Source organism: Rhea americana, unplaced genomic scaffold (assembly GCF_003343005.1).
Source record: "Rhea americana isolate MKP2758 unplaced genomic scaffold, rheAme1 scaffold_129, whole genome shotgun sequence".
NCBI lineage: Eukaryota > Metazoa > Chordata > Aves > Rheiformes > Rheidae > Rhea > Rhea americana.
In genome coordinates, this window is record NW_028185361.1 from 2,200,976 (window position 1) to 2,220,500 (window position 19,525).

Below are 19,525 nucleotides of genomic sequence, written 5' to 3' on the forward strand. Positions count from 1 at the left end.
CAATCCTTTTTCTGGTTTCTAATATTTAGATATTAAAACGTGAATTTCATTATCAAAAAGTATATTGAGTAAACTCTATCTAAAAAATAATCAAGTTATAGGTTTCCCTTCAGAAATTCTTACAAAGGTTCAAGGAAAAAYACAACAAACAGAAGACTGGGGACATATTGTGCAAACACCCTTCCACTGTTTCACTAAAAATGGAAGCAGTCTTTCAGCTTTCAGTACCTACTCAAGAATTTAAAATTATTATGGCCACATGTGCATGGAATCACATCGGAGAGGCCATGTCTAGATTAAATCTCCTTTTAAAACTGTTCTCGTAATTTCTTGCCTGCTGGCTTTTTGAGAGCCAAAAAGAAAGGTCTGTAGTTGGGAGACTGTGCTGATTTTCTCCCTCTAAGGAAATAAACAGAGTATTTATACAGACACTTACACTACAGAACTATTAGTCAAAGGTAAAACTGTTAGGATAAGATAATTCTGTAAGACAAACTTTTTCTAAGGTTATCAGAGAAAAAAACATCCTATATAGCTAAGTTTTATGAAGCAAATTTCAGAGCTTTTATTGTGTTTATTGTCACTTTTTCCCCCCCTGTATTTGAAATCCAAAGTTAGAATATTATATCTGAGAATGATCCGTAGGCTACAGACCTGAAGTTACAATCTAAATAACTAATCAGGCTTACTGCAATGATTAAAAATGGCTAAGAGACATCTACTCAGAAATGAGTAGTGAGGGAAATTTTACAAAAACATCTATACCCAACAAGACTGCATTTATGTAACTACTGTCTGAAAATGGGTAAAACCATAAATAGATCCATATCACTCTATTATAACAATCAAAACATTTTAAAACAATGCAGCATAGTGATTTAATGACACTTAAGTTTTTAATTAATCAGGAGACCAACACACAAAAAAACACAATAACCACTCAAAATTAATAAAGTACTGATGAATTCATATTGGAGCTGAAACTGGAAAATAAAAGTTACATTATTGACTAAATCAATGTGTAGCACTTGATGCACTAATTCTGTATGTCCAAAAATGATAGTAGAAATTCTCTACTGATCTGAGATAGAAATAATTTTGGATGCAGCCCGCTTCCGTCATCATCCTTTGTTTTCTGTCTGCATAGTTGGAGCTGGTATGTCCAATTACACCAACGGAGACACGGTACTAAATGCTAGCAAGTTGTAAGCATTATTAAGATGTGCATATTTCTCTTTAACATCTTGTCCAGTTATACTCTGCCTAGTACAAAAACCTCTAGATTCTAGTCCCTCATTTTGGGACTAATTCTTCACTACTTTCTTACACTGAAGAAAAATTAGATTATTTGTGGATAAACACTTTACTACATAAGCTACACAACAGAACTTTTGTAAGTTCAAAGTCGACCAATCATACCCAATCATAGAATCATGGAATCACAGAACGGTTGAGGTTGGAAGGACCTCTGGAGATCATCTAGTCCAATCCCCCCACTCAAGTAGGATCACCTASAGYATGTTAGACAGGGTTGCATCCAGGCAGGCCTTGARKATCTCCAGAGAAGGARACTCCACAGCCTCTCWGGGCAACCTGTGCCAGTGCTCCGTCACTCTCACAGGGAAGAAATTCCCCCTCACGTTCAGGCAGAACTGCCTGTGCTTCAATTTCTGCCCATTGCCTCTTGTCCTGTCACATGGGGCAACTGAAAAGAGTTTGTCCCCATCCCCTTGACACCCTCCCTTCAGGTACTTATAAAAAATAGTTCCTAGCAGGTAGAAGGCTGAGAGCTCATTTTGCTTTCATTTCCTATTACTACTTCTAATGGCATATTATCTGCAATTAAACATCAGAATAAAAAACTACAATGACTCGGTGATTTGGTGTTAGTGAACAGTATACAATGATTTAGTCTGCTTGGCTATGAGATCATCATATTGCTGAGTTATTAGAAGCTATGATGGTTATACACATCACTCCAAAAGAGTGCCAGCAAAACAGTTTATACCACATTATGTATTCTGCATGTGACATATAATTAACAATAATGTTTTTAGAAACTTTTTAAAATAGGAAGGAGGCAGTTAGAATTCAGCCCACACCTTAGTCTTAACTGCAGTCTTTCAAGTATGTTTCTAGATAGCTGCATAAGGAATGTCCACATCTCCTGAGTATGCTGAATGGAAGCCACGCTGTACAAAACAAAGACATATAAGTTGCTGTTGCAGATGCACTGAATATGGTCTTCTGCCTTCTTCAGTGCAAAACACTTGAACAAACACTTGCCCATTCATAAGAGTTTCTAATAACTTATTTTTCTTGAATTGATATAAATAACCATGGAACTAAAGACAGTAATAAAAAACAATACATGTAGGAAAGCAAGTGGAGAAAGGATTACGGGCTATAGTTGACTGCACAGCTGTTATGTAGCCACCACAGTTAGCTTTAAGCACTCATTAGGGGCTAACAGATCCTTTTATATTCTCCCACCAAAAGAAATGCATACCCAAACTCAAAGGTTTGATTTCTATCAAAGTGGAGGTGTTAAACAGCATCTGTACATACCTGATGTAGGTAGCCATACACTGATCTATTAAATTATACATACAAAATATTTCACTTAAATGAAAAACTATTCAAAAATTCTGATTTACAGGATTTAGTAACTCTTTTTATACTGTTGACATACACAAACTCTCAAATCTTTATTTATAACACAACACATTTTTATAGGTAGCAATTTATAGGTAGGTTAATTACTGCATAAACAGCTGATWTGTAAAGAGGTAAGGCGCATATAAAGATGGTATTTTGGGAGTGCTTCTCCCCTCCCTCACCCCAGCCTCTTCTTTTTAAAGACCATTCAAGAATCTGGAAGTTCATTTACTGAGCAGAAGGATACCACCTTAAGCTTGCCTAGAAGTTTAGCTCAAGTTTTCACATAATATTAAACACACACAAACAGATATACTCTATATGCTCTACAGAGAAAGATGTTAATTTGATTCAGGGATGGTTTTTTTGCAAGCACTGACCACTGCACCAAAACTTTGATGTAATTGCAGGATGTGCACTTTAATATACTCATTCCCTGGGAATGGATTACAATGACCTTGGGCTGAAAATGCACCTATATGTGGAGAAAATTGTAGTTAATGCACTAACTAATTCCACAGTTCTCCAAAAAAGGATTTTTCCTTACTGAAGGCAAGCTACACAAAAGTATTTAGCCTTCAAAAAAAATGAAGTGAGATGAGCTCTGAAATTAGTTATCTAGATATGTCTAAACTGAAAATAGTTAAGTACAYGGATACGACATTCAGCAATGTCTTATCTTTAGTTTGTCAAGGTTTTTAAATCCCTCTTGAGCTGGAGTACCATTTTTAGCTTGGCTAGGTCAGAATGACACTGAACAATATGAGTGATGACACACTAGACAGCTATATGGACGAAGTTGTCATCAGCAAACCAGCTGTGCTAACACCTGTATGTCCTGCACAACTGATCTTTAGGAATAAGGATCAAGAAAGTCAGATCACTAGTCAGGAAACCAAAAGTCATTTATAAAACATTTAAATGAAGAAGTGTTAATTTGAGATGGGTGAGGAAAAGAAAAAAATCTCTTTTCATTGCATTTTTTTCTATCAGAGTGGACTAATAGCTTGTTTCCAATTATAAATTCAGAGTAGTCATTTAGAATTATTCTAATTTGGTTATCTTYGTAGTTTTTTCCATATACACATATGCACTATTTTAACAGGCTGGTGATAGGGCCAGTTTAGAACAACTGAGGACCACAGTGATAAATAGACTTTGAAGACACATGAGAAGGCTTTAATATGTCTAAACGAATTAAAAGAATCATGAGCTCTAGGAGTGAAATTAGCCTCAGGGAAAGTTTTCTAAAATAAGAACTTCTAAATCAATATTGAGATATCTAAATAATACGATGGACTCTTACAGATCCCAGTCAACTCAGAAATGGGGCTGATGGGTATACTGAAAAACATCTCATGCCTACTGAAGCCTGATTGTGGCACCTAACTTTAGCCCCATAATTGTTCTGTTTTTTTCCAGGCCTGATCAATTTATGACCTTCCTGCTGAACAGCTAATGCCACTTACAAATAATGTTTTTACTGATGTGGTAGACTTACACATACTGTAAACGGGTTTTCTAGAGGCTATAAAAACATCAACATAAGGAAATGCACTTTATTGTGATGAATGACATCTGAAACATCAAGTGTTCTATAGTGTCACCTTATCTCCAATTGTGCCTTTGTCCGGTAGTAGAAACATCATTAAACTGGAAAAAGAAAGATGATTTTGTCTTCATGTTTTGCAAATTTGACAGGACGGTTTGTACAGCATTCAGTTGTTTTTCAGCTGATAATACTACGAGACCCAAACCTCAGCCATTTAATGGACTTTTGGGGGAAGACAATAGGAAAATGGAAGGATAGAAGCAATGTGGCAGTTTAACACAACAGTAGAAGGATGCCAGAAAGTGACTGTCGATGGGTCTGCTAGAAGCACTTCTGCCAAATGGCTKAAGAACCTTTCAGTCAGCAGCAAAGGAAGTGAATTAAGGAAGTGAGATGAAGAGAAATTTGCCAGTTCAAGCATCAAAAGGAAAGCAGCACACCAGATAGGTGCTTTAATCCCTGAGCCATTTGGAAGGGCCAGAATGAGTGGATTGTTAAATGGTGTTAGGAAAAAGGGTTTTTGTTTTTTTTTTTTTTTTTTTTAATAACTCATTATCACAGCTAATCAACCTTCTGATGGACAGTGGGTAACAGTGTAAGATTGTGAAGAAATTGTATTTTATTAAACTGTTAAAAGGCCAAATCCTAAGCAACTGCTATTGGAACAGGCTGAAAATTTTGCCTCATAAGGCTCATCAGAACTTTAATAGTTAAGAGTACAAGGGGAAAAACAAACAATTTTATAGCTTTGTGCAGGCTGACTCACTGGGATGATTTCCCATGACAGTGTTTTGCACAGGCAGAAGCCTAGAGAATAGGAATTTGGAGAAGCTTTCTTCTTTTTGAAGAAAAGGGAGTTGCAACACAAACTGAGAAGCAATAAAAAGGTATGGTTTAGGATTTTTGGGGGGGGAGGAGGGAGAGAGAGAGAGAGAATTAGGATATTTCTTCCACTGATCACGACTAGTAAGGCACTAACAACATACACTAATGAATCTAGTTACAGTAAGAAGCATTAAACCTGTTTCTGTGCGTTTTATGCATGTGTGATATTGATCTAAAGAAGTATAGAAGAAAATAATGAAATACAGTTTTGCCAGAAGTGTAATGTCTATATTTATATCAAAAATCACTTCTTGCCATATTTTTCAGAGGGAAATGTTAAAAAGAAATTATTTTTCATATATACTAAAAAGTGTCTATAGGTAGGTGTTACAACAAGATATTTCTTTAAATGCTTCTTATTTTTGTGAGAAAAAAATTTGCATGTCTGAACTTCTCCAAGACAATTCATGGAAATTCTTCCAAGAATTGTTCCAAAAACAATTCATTTTTTTCTACTAGCATTTTACTTATATTTTGGTCTTCTTAAATATTATAAGATTAAAACAAAATCAAAATAAAATCCATTTGAGATCCTTTGTATCTGAGGTGCTCTTGCAGTTTTCTGTCCCTTCAGTGCAATGTTGCACTTGTATTTTCAAATTTTTCTTCAATACTTAAATGGTCTGAAATAAAAGAGCTTCTTTTACTTCAATGGAGGCAGAGATTTCTGTGCAAATAATCTGACTTCAAAGTCATATTTCAGACGAAAACAGTTAACGTGGCAAGATTCAGGATAAGATTCCAACGGAACTGCTCTAGAGTATCTTCCAGGTTATCGAAGTCAGTAGACTAGCTGCTAAGACTATTTTCTCTTACCATATACATAGCACATACTCAAATTCTTCAACATACATGCTTCATAAACATTAGTGATGAATCAACCTTCTCAGCAGAAGGCTCTAGAAAGGTCTTAGAAGAATCATTCTAGACAAGGAACTCTATACATGACACATGCAAACCAAATGTATGAACTTAGATATTTCAAACCAGTCCCAGAGGGCAGTAAATTTTGGAAAGGGTCTCTTGTTTAGAGCTATAGTAGAAATATGTGCAGCAACTGGGTCTCCCCAAATCCTTCTACTTTCTACCCTGTTTGCTGAACATTACAGTCAAGAACACCTGAAGAGAGATCATCTGGTGCACACGTTGCTCCCTTCTGGAATTCTTGTAGTTAGAGTGTTCAGAAAAGAATGAGGTCGTATTATCAGATATAGGTGTATACCCTCTTATCCTGTGTCTAGCCAATTACTATCTGTGGCTGTAAAATCCATCAACTCTGAAGCAGAAAGTTAATATTATGTATGTATAATAGATCCTACAGGTGATGCAGTGGAATTTTGTGGATAATTGTTCATGACTACATCAATACTAGAACATTCAATGTCAGACTCCCACAAATATATTTGCAACTAACAGTAATACTTCTTCAGCTACAGATGGTTCAGAGCTTTATTCATTTTCTTTTGATTTCTTCTTGTTTAAAAAATAAATGCAACTCCCAGAACTCCTATGGGGGAAAGAGATAGGCTCATGGTTCCTTTAGTATTTCATCTACTTCATTATGTTCTAATTTTTCATTCTGTTTTGGAAAAAAATCATGAGAACAAGAAAGTAAACATGATAGTCTACCCATAAGCCATGTTCATTAATGTTAGATAATTAAATACCATTATGATATAAGGTCTGCATTTCAGATATTTCCAAAAGATTAATAATTTCTCTTTGTTCTTCTTGGAGAAATGACATATCAAATTTTGAATGATTTACAGTCAATTCTTCATATTTTTTTCCGAAAGGAGCATCCTGACATTTCTATGCTTTTCTTCATTCCTCAGGTTTACAGACCAGAAAAGAGAAAATACTCTGCGCTCCTCAGTAGTTAGCTCTTTGTGCCTAACAATTATGTGCACTTCTAACAAACATAAGGAAATATGAAACAGTTGCAGTGACTAACATTCTCAAAGAAAGATGTTAGTTTCTTGATCCACTCCAAGCGTTAGGCAAGGCGGAATTAAGATATATGCAACCTTTCTCTAACCTTGCCTGAAACATTCCAATCCTTGTGCACACATAGCACTGCTTTCTAAATCATTGAAATTTAAACTCTTAGTCCAGAACAACAAATTATTAACACCAAGGACATTACATGCACCAGTAAGTGTAAAAAAGAAGTAGATCTCCCAAGTTTAAAAGAAGTATGTATGACTAAAATGGAGAAACACAAGAAGACATTATCTATCAGCACAGCATGCTACAGCTAAAACAGAGAWGCTGTTAAACTGTTGTCAGGTTTTGTGAACATCATTGAAAAGAAAAGCTTGAGAAAGTTTATCTGAAAATTTACAGCAGTTCTGGTGGCTACAGACACTAAAATAAGGATACAGATTCACATATTGCTGCGAATTCAAGACGTTATAAGGCAAATGAACACTCCAAAGTAACAGAAGTAAATATTTTATTCCTCTGTGTTACCCTGTACAAAAAACACTTACAGAACAACCAGTCCCTACAGCTACAGCTAAAAACAACACTTTCTTCCAAATAATAAGTATATTCAGCCTTTACTAGACCTAGCAAAACACAGTAAGTCAATGGATCAACTTAAGATTGTTATTTAGTCAAAAAAAGGTTTTAAAAATATTGGGGTTTTTGATTATGGTTTAAACCTACCATCTTTTTCTTTTCTTTCTTTCTTTCTTTTTTTTTTTTTTTAAGTATCAAAGATCAAAGTAGCATGCACAAAGCCAAACACCTTATGACCACCACATATGTGACCTCATTGGATGACCTCTGCCTGAGTCAGTACACAGAGATAATTCTGCAGCAATTACAAAGTGTTTGGATGATCAATAGTCTTCATTTAGTAAACAGAAGTGGTATTCAGTGACTAAGGGAAGGAAAGTGAATTTTGTACTAAGTTTTGTATTAAAAATAAGAAGTCTGTATACCACAAAGTTGTATTTTATTTCACTAAATCTGAACATATAGAAGTTGAAGGTGGAAAACTTGTACTCTGATGAAAGGAAGTCACTTTACAACAATTTCTGCCTCTTGCTTCTCTGTGAAAAAGCAGCTGGAAAAGCTTGATGTGATTAGAGACAGAAATGAAACAAATTGAAATTCTTACCTTTTGAAGAGTGGCTTCCACAGATTTCATATGACTGGCAATCAATTCTTTGTCTCTATTTTAAGAGAAAAAAACAGTGTTTTTAATAGAGCTGAAGCTCTACTCATGTACAAATTCAATTTCTGCTGGTAACTTTATAACCATCATGTCTTTAAATATCATTTGAGGCAACTCAGAAAATATTATATTTGTATCTCTTTTGTTTGCATCCCAAACAAACTGTGTAAGAATAGGTCATGAACCACTACTTGGTGCAAATTTCCAGATGAAAGACGTTTCTTTTGTGGGTAAGCATTAAACCAGCTATGCTTATAGGAGTATCAATGAACAGCCAAGTAACTACACTTAGCACCATTCTGTTTTAAGAGAAGAAATCTGTAGCCTTGAATAAAGGGCATGTTGAATAGTCTCCAGACTCCAGTGGGAAAAGATTTTCATTCTGAAAAACAATGACAGAGTGTATATTTTTCATGAAGTATTCTTGTATACAAAGAATTCTCAACCTTCTTTTATAAACTACAACACTTCATTTCATGTTCTATTGGTCTTTTCTGACAGAAGTACAGTTAAGGATCTTATCTTTATGAAACATAAATTTAGACTGCGACTCACGACTTTTTGCAGATAAAGGATTCAATGAGATAACTAGCTTTGAACAGTAATGCTACCATAAGAAATACTGATCTCTTCAGATGCTCTGAGAGAAATGTAATTAAAGTAGCATAAGACAACATTACCRAGAAGTGGGCCGAGGAGGAGAATGACAACACATGATAGTAAAGCAAATGCAATCTATGGCAGAAAAGCAAGTCTTTCTATCTCAGCAGCTATTCGAAAATTTTGTTCTAGATGTTTTATTTTCTAAAATAGAAGTCAGAACCATTATATTCTACCTGGAATGACTAATGCCTCCTCATTTTCTTGACTCATATTAACCTAATGGCAAAAATAGGAAGAAGCAAAGAAAAATAAAGATTGGCTTTTACTTTCTTAATAAGGTTGTCACACAGATTTTGTCTTTCAGGATCTTGTCTTTCTCTGGATCAGATTGACAGGGACACACTGTTCACCTTCTTCACTTGTCTCATCTACATAGCAACTGCTACTTATCTGTGTGAGACAGCTCTAGAAAGTCAGTTCAACAGCATTAATTCATAAGTTAGTCAATGATATGGAAGACAACCTATTTCTGGTATACTCTCAAGTGTTCTTCAGCATAAAAAGGAGAGTATCTTCAGATGGAATTTTGGATCCCTTTAATAAGTAGTCTGCAGGTTATTGTTTTCATAAACAGAAAACATACTGACTATGGGCCATCTTGCCTTTTGGAAATAGTTAATCTTAAAATTTTTGATATTTGCGTATAACACCTAGGGAAAGGGTTTTTTTTTTTAAATTATCTATTGCACCCCTGCATGCCCAAATCCAAATTAATTCAGTCTTTCTTTACATACTCATTGACTCCTACAAGCTTAAGGAAAGTCAGAATTGAACCATGGAAGTATTCTTAAGCATTATTCCACATCAATGTAGTTCAGGTACGGTAAACATGTTTTGGTTCACTTTTTACATGATGGCTGGGGAACAGATTTGACAGGCAATTTTTATCTAGCAGGTAGATGACCAAATGCCTACTAACTTTGTACTTAAATCTCTGTCAGACTCACAGCTAACAGATCATCTTTTATTAATACTGCACCCTACTTTGAAGAAAAGCAGAGCAAAACTGCCAGCTACCAGTGCAAGAGACTCGAGACAAGCATTTTCATTTCAGCTCCAACCACTTTTCATGTTATGTCTCACATTTTTACATCAGAACTCTAGAAAGTACCAAATGTCTTTCAAAATCAGCCAATCATCTTATTATAATTAAAGGCTGCAGAAAAGGTTAGGAAAGAACTTAAAGGAAGCCCAGGAGCATGGAAATAACATCCAATCACASAGGTTGTGGAAGAGGTATTAAAATAGATTTTTCCGGACAAGAGTTAAGTCTATTTCACCAACTGCTGGTACATTCCAACATGAAAAAAAGAAACTTGCTATAAAGAGTTGCTAGAACAGTAAGTGGTATTTGATTTTCCTTGGTCAATATTTGACTACTATATACAGAAATGACCTTTTAAAAAACATTTTATGTAAAAAAAAAAAAAAAAAAAAAAAAGTTCTGAATTTAAGAAAGGCTAGAGGGAATGTTCTTCACTGGAGTGAGTAAAATTGCCTGAAGGCAGGGCGAAGAGTGGCAAGCTTTTGGGAACACAAATCCTTCTTCAGGTCAGATATGCTTTAATACATTCATAGTAAATAACATTTGTCATTTTAATTACCCTGTTAAGCATCTCATAGAAACTCCTGTATTAACATATTTTACTTGTGCATAAAAGCCTTAAAATTTCTAAGCTACTGTTTTTCACAGGTCAGATGGATCTTAGGTATAATAAGAAATTTTAAAAAGTTAAAAAGTTAATATCTGGTCATAGACCAGTAATATTTGAAGTACACACTACAATAACAGCAATAGCTAACACACAGAGCCTACAAAGCTTCATCTTTTTATCTGACTACATGACTGTAAGAGGTTAGGAATTAACTCATTAAAAATCAATGGAACACTTTTTGACGTCTTTTCATCTTTAACACTTCTTCCCACTCTTTATGTTACAAAAATGCATAGGTTTTTTGCCTAACTCCCATGAAACCATCTGAAAAATCTTTACTGTTCCATAGATAAGATCAGGTCCAAAACAATTTTCAATACTTTTTGCAACAAGACATGTCCCCAGGTAGACATTTCTGTATAAGAGATACATGCATTTTAAATAAATCATATGTCTCTATAAAAGGACCTGGCAGTAAGTGAAAGAAGTAAACTTATTTCTCAAATAATTATGGAGATAAGGCTCTGCAAAACAGAGGCTGGCAAATCAGTAACGTAAACGGGCAAAAAAATGCTCACATTATTTTCAGAATTCAGTATTTTGAGCACTTGAATAGGTTTACTACAAAAAATATATATTTAGTATGTTGAACTAAGAGTTTTCTTTTTATAAGACTATCATTGAATTTCAAAGAAAGACAGTTGTACTTTTGTTTTTAGCTTTACATTAGCCAGGGCTAAAACTCTGCGCATGAAAGTAAGAATTGATCTTTTGTCTGTTTTAAGTGATCTCCCCAAGGTCCCAGCGCTCACTTCGCTGCCATGCAGAGGGCACTCTCTGCATCATGGACGCTCTCTTCTAGTCGACGCTTGTCCTGCTCCAGCTGCGTAAGAAGTCTATTGAGCTGACGCAGAGATTGATCTTTTCTTCTCAGCTCCATCTTTGCCTTGGAGAGACTCTGCAAGCAGACAGAAAGCAAAGTTACTTGTCAGCCCCAATAATTAACTTCAATTTATGCCACAGGCTATTAAACAAAGAGGAATACAGACTGACTGTGAAACAGACTTGGGCCACTGCATACTAAGGTTTTACAAATTCTGTAACATCACAAACTCACAAAAAACTTATTTTTAGTATATCATCTATTTACAAATATATTTCTTATAATAATCAAATAATAAAGTAATTTGTGGACCCAAGAGGTATATATYCTATGTTATAGTTACTATACTTACAGATATCAAATCTAAGTACAGTGAAAATAGTCAAGAACACAGCATTAAAGAGAAATAAAATATTTTGACAGCATACTTTAAAAGGAACATGACAAGAAAAGACTTAACATGTAAAAAAAGGAAAAATAACAAAGTAGTATCTATTTAAATATTCTCTACTATTAACCAGGACAGTTCAAGATATGAGAAAATAAGAACCCAACATTCTCTGCTAGTGCACTAAATATATTTTTGCTGAAATTCATGTTAAGACTAAATCACCACTTTATGGTACTTTCACTCTTTCAACATGAGTTTTCCAATACACAAAATAGTACACGTATTTTTACTCAATGTTTCTCTCTGGCTTAGAACTAACACAACGTGCTTTAAATCAATTCAGATGAATTCAATAGATGACAAATAGCACGCAGAGCTAATTAATACAGAACCTGGATAGTTGCTACTTCTTTCTGTTAGGATAAATCATTAGTTTTAGAGATTGAAACACTAATGATGTGCTTATTTCACCACATTTTTTTATTTTACTTATACATGTTCATTTTGTCTTCTTTAGAAAGAGACCATAATAGGTGGCTGTAAACATAAGATGCAAATTTCCTGTCAAATTCTAAAGTAGTATACAAGGATAAAGACTACAGAAGGCAGCACAGTTGCAAGACTGAGTTCTTGCACTGGTTTTCAAAATTTATGGATATATTTTCTGCTTAAGTTTTAAGAATGCTGCACAATTTGTACTCAGGAGTACACGATTTGGACTGCAAAACACTAGGATATGCATTATGCTGTGAATATGTATTAAGAATAGTATATACAAAAGTCTGATACCCATTTGCAAGGGACTGAAATCTTAAAATCTGACTAATCTGAAAAACCTTCAGACCTAGTCAAGAATCAAAAGCACTTCAAAAAAACAAAAAACTCAAAGTACTAAGCAGAATTCCTACAAAATAATAGACACGAAAGTGAGTATGGCATCAAACATTAAAATGCTGCTGAACAAACTGAAATTAGTGGTCTGGAATGGGTTTTCTGAAATACATTTCTCAATACAATAATAGTGACCAGTTATTTCAACACCATATTTCAAGGTACAGGACTATTACCAGAACTCTGCAATTCAAAAAATTCAAGCTTTACTAATCACTGTTTTAAAAAACACCACTGAGAAATTTATTTTAAAAAGCCCTAGAATCCAGAGGTGTTAATATTAGAATCTTGCTCAGATTAATGAAGGTTGATCCATTCTGCCTATCATCTCAATAATTTCAACTAAATACAYCATTTTTCACCTAAAAAAGATAAGCACATAGGTTCCATTGCATGGTTAGCAAAAAGAAACTGGAAAACAGAAGTGTTGCTTTCAGAAAGTCTACTCAGCGACTATCAAAAGACTAAACAGCTCAAGTTATGGATTGTTAGCATTTCAGAAAAGTTATTTCCAAGAAACTAGATCTGTACTTGMAAGGATAAAGGTGACATCTATAATTTAAGAACATTGAATCTTCTTCAATTTATTCTGTTTATTGTTTGTTTATATTAGGCTAAGTCAACATTGAGGAATCAGAGCTTTAAAAGCTGTCTCCTCCATATTTTTGTCTTTTGAGAGATATTTACAGGATGAAGAGAAGGGTCTATGGTGCCAACATTTTGTCCACCTCATTTTCTCAATCTGATTGAGAAAAGGGCAATTACAGGACTGCGCTCTAACGTGGAGAGAAGAGGAAAATTCTGAAAATTTTATTTTGAGGCAATACGATGGTTAATTGCAACTCATGAGGTGGACGTGGCTAGAACAGCATTGGGCTCCAAGATTCTAGTGGACTGAATGGCTGAAGAAGGTTAGATTTGTATGAACACTCTAGTAAGAGSGGATGCATATTTATTTTGCTTTTATTAGATGGCTATACTTTTAGAGGGGCCAAAGAGCCAGCTGTTCTAGCCCACAGATTTCATTATTGATTGCAGATGTTGAAGAAACTCACTAGGTATCCAAATCTGGTGTGGGCTGCTTGCTAATCCTGCAAATCAGCTGCACATGCAGGTCTATTAATGAGGCAGTAACAGTGATGAAAGCATGAAGACACTCTAGAACAGGCACAGCCAGCAATCTGCATTATGTAGTGACAAAGCAATACAGAAATGATGAAATCGGAATTCTCACTGAGCAGCTGCTTTATTATATTCAAAACTTTCGGAGTTACTTAYATAAATGTCCAAAGAATTCAGAATTTCCCTATCAGCAATGTTGCAGCATCTAAGCACAATACAACAAACCACCTAAAAACAGTTTCAGCCTTCACCTGAAGCTCCTTGCTTCTGTGGGTTAAAGTCAAGCCTTGAAAATTGCTCTGATACAGTTTAGAATGTTCTAAAGTAATGGCTGCTAAGCCTCTTCTTTTTTCCTTCTTCAGATTGATCTAATTAAAACCCTTGATAAACTTTATGGACTCTAATATTTCCAGCTGAGTGACTGAAACCTAGAGGGTGTGCCTCAAGGCAGCAAGGCAACAATGATAAGCAGCAGGTTAGCCACTAATTTCTCAGCCAGGGTAGATTGTGAAAGTGTGATGTTCCGATATCCAAGAAACTGTTCAGGAGAGAATAGGATAAATCAAGTTTAATAACTCTGCTCCTAATTGTTCCCTCAATGCTCCATTCTAATTACTTGGAGAACTCTCCTGACTGTCACCTGATATTAAGTTGTTGGAGGTTGAGTGTGGAGCAGTGAGATAATCAATAAACATTTAGTGGGGAGAAGAATGAAGATCCCGTTAAGCAGTGGGAACCTGCAGCACCCAAAGCCCTTCTGCTCATGAGAAAACCTATGGGAGAGCCATGGTGATTGCAAAGCAATAATCCAAAGCACTGTTTTTAGGCCTTGAGGCCTTTAGGCAACAGTGCATTTGAGAAAAAAAGGTTAACACGGTCACCCTAATTACAGCCCATTTTCACATACTTCATATATAAGCGAAGACAAGCCAATTAGGTAGAAAAGAAGATAAGGGAAGTTTTATTTGTATACTAATTAAACCCCTGATGAAATTAAAGGAAAAACATACAGCTCTGTAATTGTGTCTGAGAAAGGTCACTTCAGGTTCAGTTATCAGAAAAGCGCAGCCTTGAGATATTTCACTTAATCCACAATATAGCCTTTATTTTGCTCCCTGGGTCTTAATATTTACAAAAATAAGAAAATTTCAAAACCTGATAATGCATTTATCTTGAAATGTTTCTGCGGACAATTACAATTGTTAGAAAGTTAAGGCTAAATATGATAATGAGAATGAAGGTTTAAAAAACCTACAATGTCTGCACAGAGTTTTGTAAAGATGCTGAGCTCTCACTTTCGAGCATAAGTGATTTTCAAACAACTTAAAATCAAACTTCAATTTATTGACATTTAGTAAATAGCCAATTATCTATTTAGTTTAGAAGTTTAGGTATTCATGTGCTCATTCAAGACATTATTGCATTTGTTCCTCTACATTCTAACACAATCACATAGATAAACTGATTTTTCATCAGAATCCTTATAGGAAGGTCCTTTTAGGTGTGGGTTTTTTTTTCCATAAAGTGAGCATGAAAAACAATTTGTTTGTCAGAGCAGCAAGTAACTAAGAGCACTGAGGAAAAATCTCATTTGGTAGGACAAACTGGAACTTCCACAGATAATTTATTTAACAAGATTAGGTTATCTGTAGTGAGAAAACTCTTTCTTCAGACACAATTACAAAAGGAAATGAAAATTAAACATAGTTATTCTTCACCTCCAAAAACACTCTACTCAAAAAATAATAGATGGACAATCATTTAAGATGAATGAAGATAGTCATACAGTCTAAATCTATGAAAAGCATATATGACATTTATACTGAGAGTATATTTCCCAAGATTAGCTAARTTAGATTGAATTTAAATTACATGGACACAGCACTGCACTAAAAGGCATGCAAATACACTGCAGAGTATACATTATGAAGTAATTTGTGAAATTTAAGATTTTGTCTTTAGGATGAAGTTTGATATGTCCATCCATCTTGTATGGATACAAACTACTACTTTTTARAAGACCTGTATAGTGAATGCCCTGTGAAAAACCATCCTACCCATATAACTAAAGATCTCAGAATGAGAAAAAAAAAATACAAACTTCTACCAACATCCATTCTTCCTCCAGCTGAAATGCCTGCTATCATTTTTCATAAAATATAGATCAGGAAAGCCATCTCCTTATCATGCCACTGGAGGCTGCAAAGCGTTTCTGCAGTAAAGGCTTTGTAGCCACAAGAGAAAAGGAAGGATGACAGAATGCATAAAGAAATAAACATTCTAAATCTCACCATATTTGCACCAGCGTGTAATAAGCTACAAAATAAACTACAAACATACACTGGCTGCATCTGGCAATGCTTTCTGTAAGATCAGGTGCCCAACTCAGCAAGTAGACTCTAAAGATGATTAAGGGAGACAGAGAAAGGAGTTAATTCCTTAAAATTAAAACCACAAAGAGCTTCCAAAGTATGAAGCACCAAGAGCAGAAGGAGTACATTTAAGTGCTGGAACACAGATACAAAAGAAATGCAACATATTTAGGAGAACAAAAGGAAGTAAAAAGCAGTGGAATTCCCAATTCTCGACCTGTGAAAGTGTCCCAAGAGCTCAAGTAGTGACTGAGGATAACAGTCAGAAAACCCCCTGAAGCATATAAAAATTCCTAGCCTGGAGAAGTTACTACTACTAGTAACAACAGATCAAAATGCCAGCCTGTAAGACAAAGTTTAAATTAGTCTAATCTGCTTTGCTCAATTCTCAGTGCTGGTATTCAAGAGGCAGGCATTACTGACTAAACTGCCTTGACCTTTTCTATACAGCCTTTTTTTCCAAAGCATTATTTTCTTTACATAATCAAGCGAAACTAACATTTCACCTTTCTTATTAGTACACTGATGTCTTACTGTTCTTTATGTGACAAGTCGACACATTTAGAAAATAACTGTATACATATTCACTCTTCCACCACAAACAAGTGTTATGTAGATACTACTTTAGGATAATAACATTCTTTCAAGTACAAAAATGAGAGGTATTTTCATACATTTACAATTTTACATAGCAATCTCCATTATACCTTTGGCTTTTAGCCTTGTAAGAGTACTATGGGCTAAACAGTCTACACGTACTCTGAAGAAACTGTGGATTCTTGAAAGGTCCTAATCCAAAATGCACAAAAAGTTACATCAATACTAATGTTAAGTGTATTTTCTGCATGTGAAAATATGTGAAAAACAAATCATATCTATAACAAATCAAATTATACAGACAAACTTTCTAAAAGATGTTTTCTGAAAAAAATCCCTCCTCACCTAGAACAAACCTAAACGAAGCTTTTTCTATCAAAACACAAGATTAAAAATCTTTGTAGAGAAAGGTTCTGTGGCCAAAAAAAATGACAAAATAGTCTTCTCAAAATATGAAAAAAATCCAATATATTTACAGATATGCCAACAAACAAGATGGATGTAGACTTCTCAATTGGAAATCAAACTTTGTCAGAGCAACCTACCTGGATTCAATGTGTGTTTCAAGTAGCTGCAGTAGTGTCTTAAAACAATTTGAAATAAACTTCATGTAGATGTTCTTTTCCCAGAAAGCAGAACTAACCTGAGGCTGACCACCCATGACATCCCTTTAACAACAGATGCTTTCACATGCCCTTTAAACTTCTCTAGCATAAGAAATGTGTGTGTACTCAAAAAGACATTTGAAAGAGCTTTACCTGCTTTGCAGAAAAGCAGTGATGTTTTTAATCTCTTTGGTGCTAAATCTTCAGCATGGTAGCAGCAATCTTTTGATGGTCTGACATTGTAAGGAACAAGACACCTGATGTGTCCTCTCTGAAGTATCTGATGTAGTTGAAGTGGTTAAACATAGTTTACGGATCACACTATATCTAAAAGGCACAGAAAAGCTTTTGCTCCTTGTTAGAAAGTGCCCAGCATAACGAGATCACAGGGCAAGAGAGTGACTAGTATGCACAATGGTAACACTAATTATTGCAATGTTTCTAATAAATAAACAGTAAAACACTGGTGAATTAAGGTAAATATTCAGACATATTTTGGTTTTTCTGACATGTGGTCAGATACAATTGTTCATGATTGTTCCTTTCAAGAACGCCTCATAATATTGCATGATACCAAAACACAGATTGTGCTAACAACAGAAAACTTTAGTCAAATTAGTGTTACAAAAAAGTCAAGTAGTAGTAGAAGTTGCATGATGATGCCAGTGGTTTAAAGAGGGCCTGCAATACACCGTTACTCAACAACTAGAACTCTTYAAGAAATACTTCAATAGAAAGTTTTATTCAATAATGTCACTTTCTGGAGTGGATGGGAAAAAACAGAGAAATCTTCAGCTTGCAAAACGTCCTCTCACAAAAGTAACTTCAAACTACAGGTGTTCCCATTCTGAAAGTGAATGACTTTACATACATATGTCTAGACAACAGTCTGCTTAAGGACTGAAGCACAAGTCTGAGACATCCAAGTCTGAGTTTGAGTACCAGAAGCATTTTATCTGCAGTGGCTCAGGCTGGATTACATTGCTTCAAGGATTTAAAGCTGAGTGTGGTACTCTGTGCTACAAGGCAGTGAATAAAATGCAGACTTAGTCCTGTATCTCAGTTTATTTCTCAAGAAAAAGATCTGTTCTGATCAATACGGAATGTATTTTTCAATTACATTGTCCAAAAATGTTTAATACCTCACGACTTAAAATGCTTTTCTAAGTCAGCAAGCTGTGTATGTTTAAAAGTTATCATAAAAGTTTATTATTTTAAATGCAGTAGCTGTTTCTGAGTAACTCTATATACTGACTTTTCAGATTAGACATACGGTGTTCACATCACTCATTTTCAAAGTAAACAAATCTTTAAAAGTTTGTATTTTGGAATTGCTTTTTCAATAATTCCTTAAAATATTTACTTAATTCCTTAAGTAATTACGTAAAATTCCTTAAGAAATTACTGAAAAAGTAATTCCAAAATATAAACTGTCCACATACAGGCTAGGTCCTCATGGACTGTTATTATGAGCTAGCAAAAGCACTGGAGTGAAAAAGTGTTAGATGTTATACTGCTGCATTTGAATGCAAATTGAAAAGCCATCTTAAAGGAGGGACATCCTTTTGAATGCTGACATGCATTGGGCCTGCCAGACATACATGAAACCAGCCAGAGATAATAATTAAGCTGAATTTCTAAAGAAGGTTTGGGAAAACATTAAAGTACATAATACAAAATTTCTGGGTTTGATACTCTAGGAGTTTTACTGTCTTCTGAGCTAAGTGAACTATATTATTACTACTGGAAAGAATAATCACTAGCAGAGCAGGATTCTACTTTCTCAATGGAACATAATCAAAAATATATATAAAAAATTTAGTCTCTATGACTGGATTTTATGTGCTTAAAAAAAAATCAYGTTATGCAAATACAAACTGCTGGAATCATATGCTTCATGGCACGTCTACAGAATCATTCATTTCCCAATCACCTGTGACATACTACCTGCCCTGTTACTACTAATTCTTTCCTAGAATTTTTCTAAACATTCCAGAAACCTGGAAAATATCAAATGAAGAAAAAGAAAAAGAAAAAGAAAAAGAAAAAGAAAAAGAAAAAGAAAAA

General features: G+C 34.8%; 1 protein-coding gene across 3 annotated transcripts in view; it reads right to left on the bottom strand.

Moving 5' to 3' along the window:
* CCDC171 (coiled-coil domain containing 171) overlaps positions 1-19,525 on the bottom strand; it is a 161,770-nt gene that overhangs the window by 54,796 nt on the left and 87,449 nt on the right. For all 3 annotated transcript variants that reach the window (XM_085326234.1, XM_085326236.1, XM_085326235.1), the window contains 2 exons: positions 11,410-11,555; positions 8,223-8,277 (listed from right to left, as the gene is read on the bottom strand). In XM_085326234.1, coding sequence (XP_085182360.1) covers positions 8,223-8,277; positions 11,410-11,555 — 201 coding nt within the window. The remainder of the gene's footprint in view (positions 1-8,222; positions 8,278-11,409; positions 11,556-19,525) is intronic.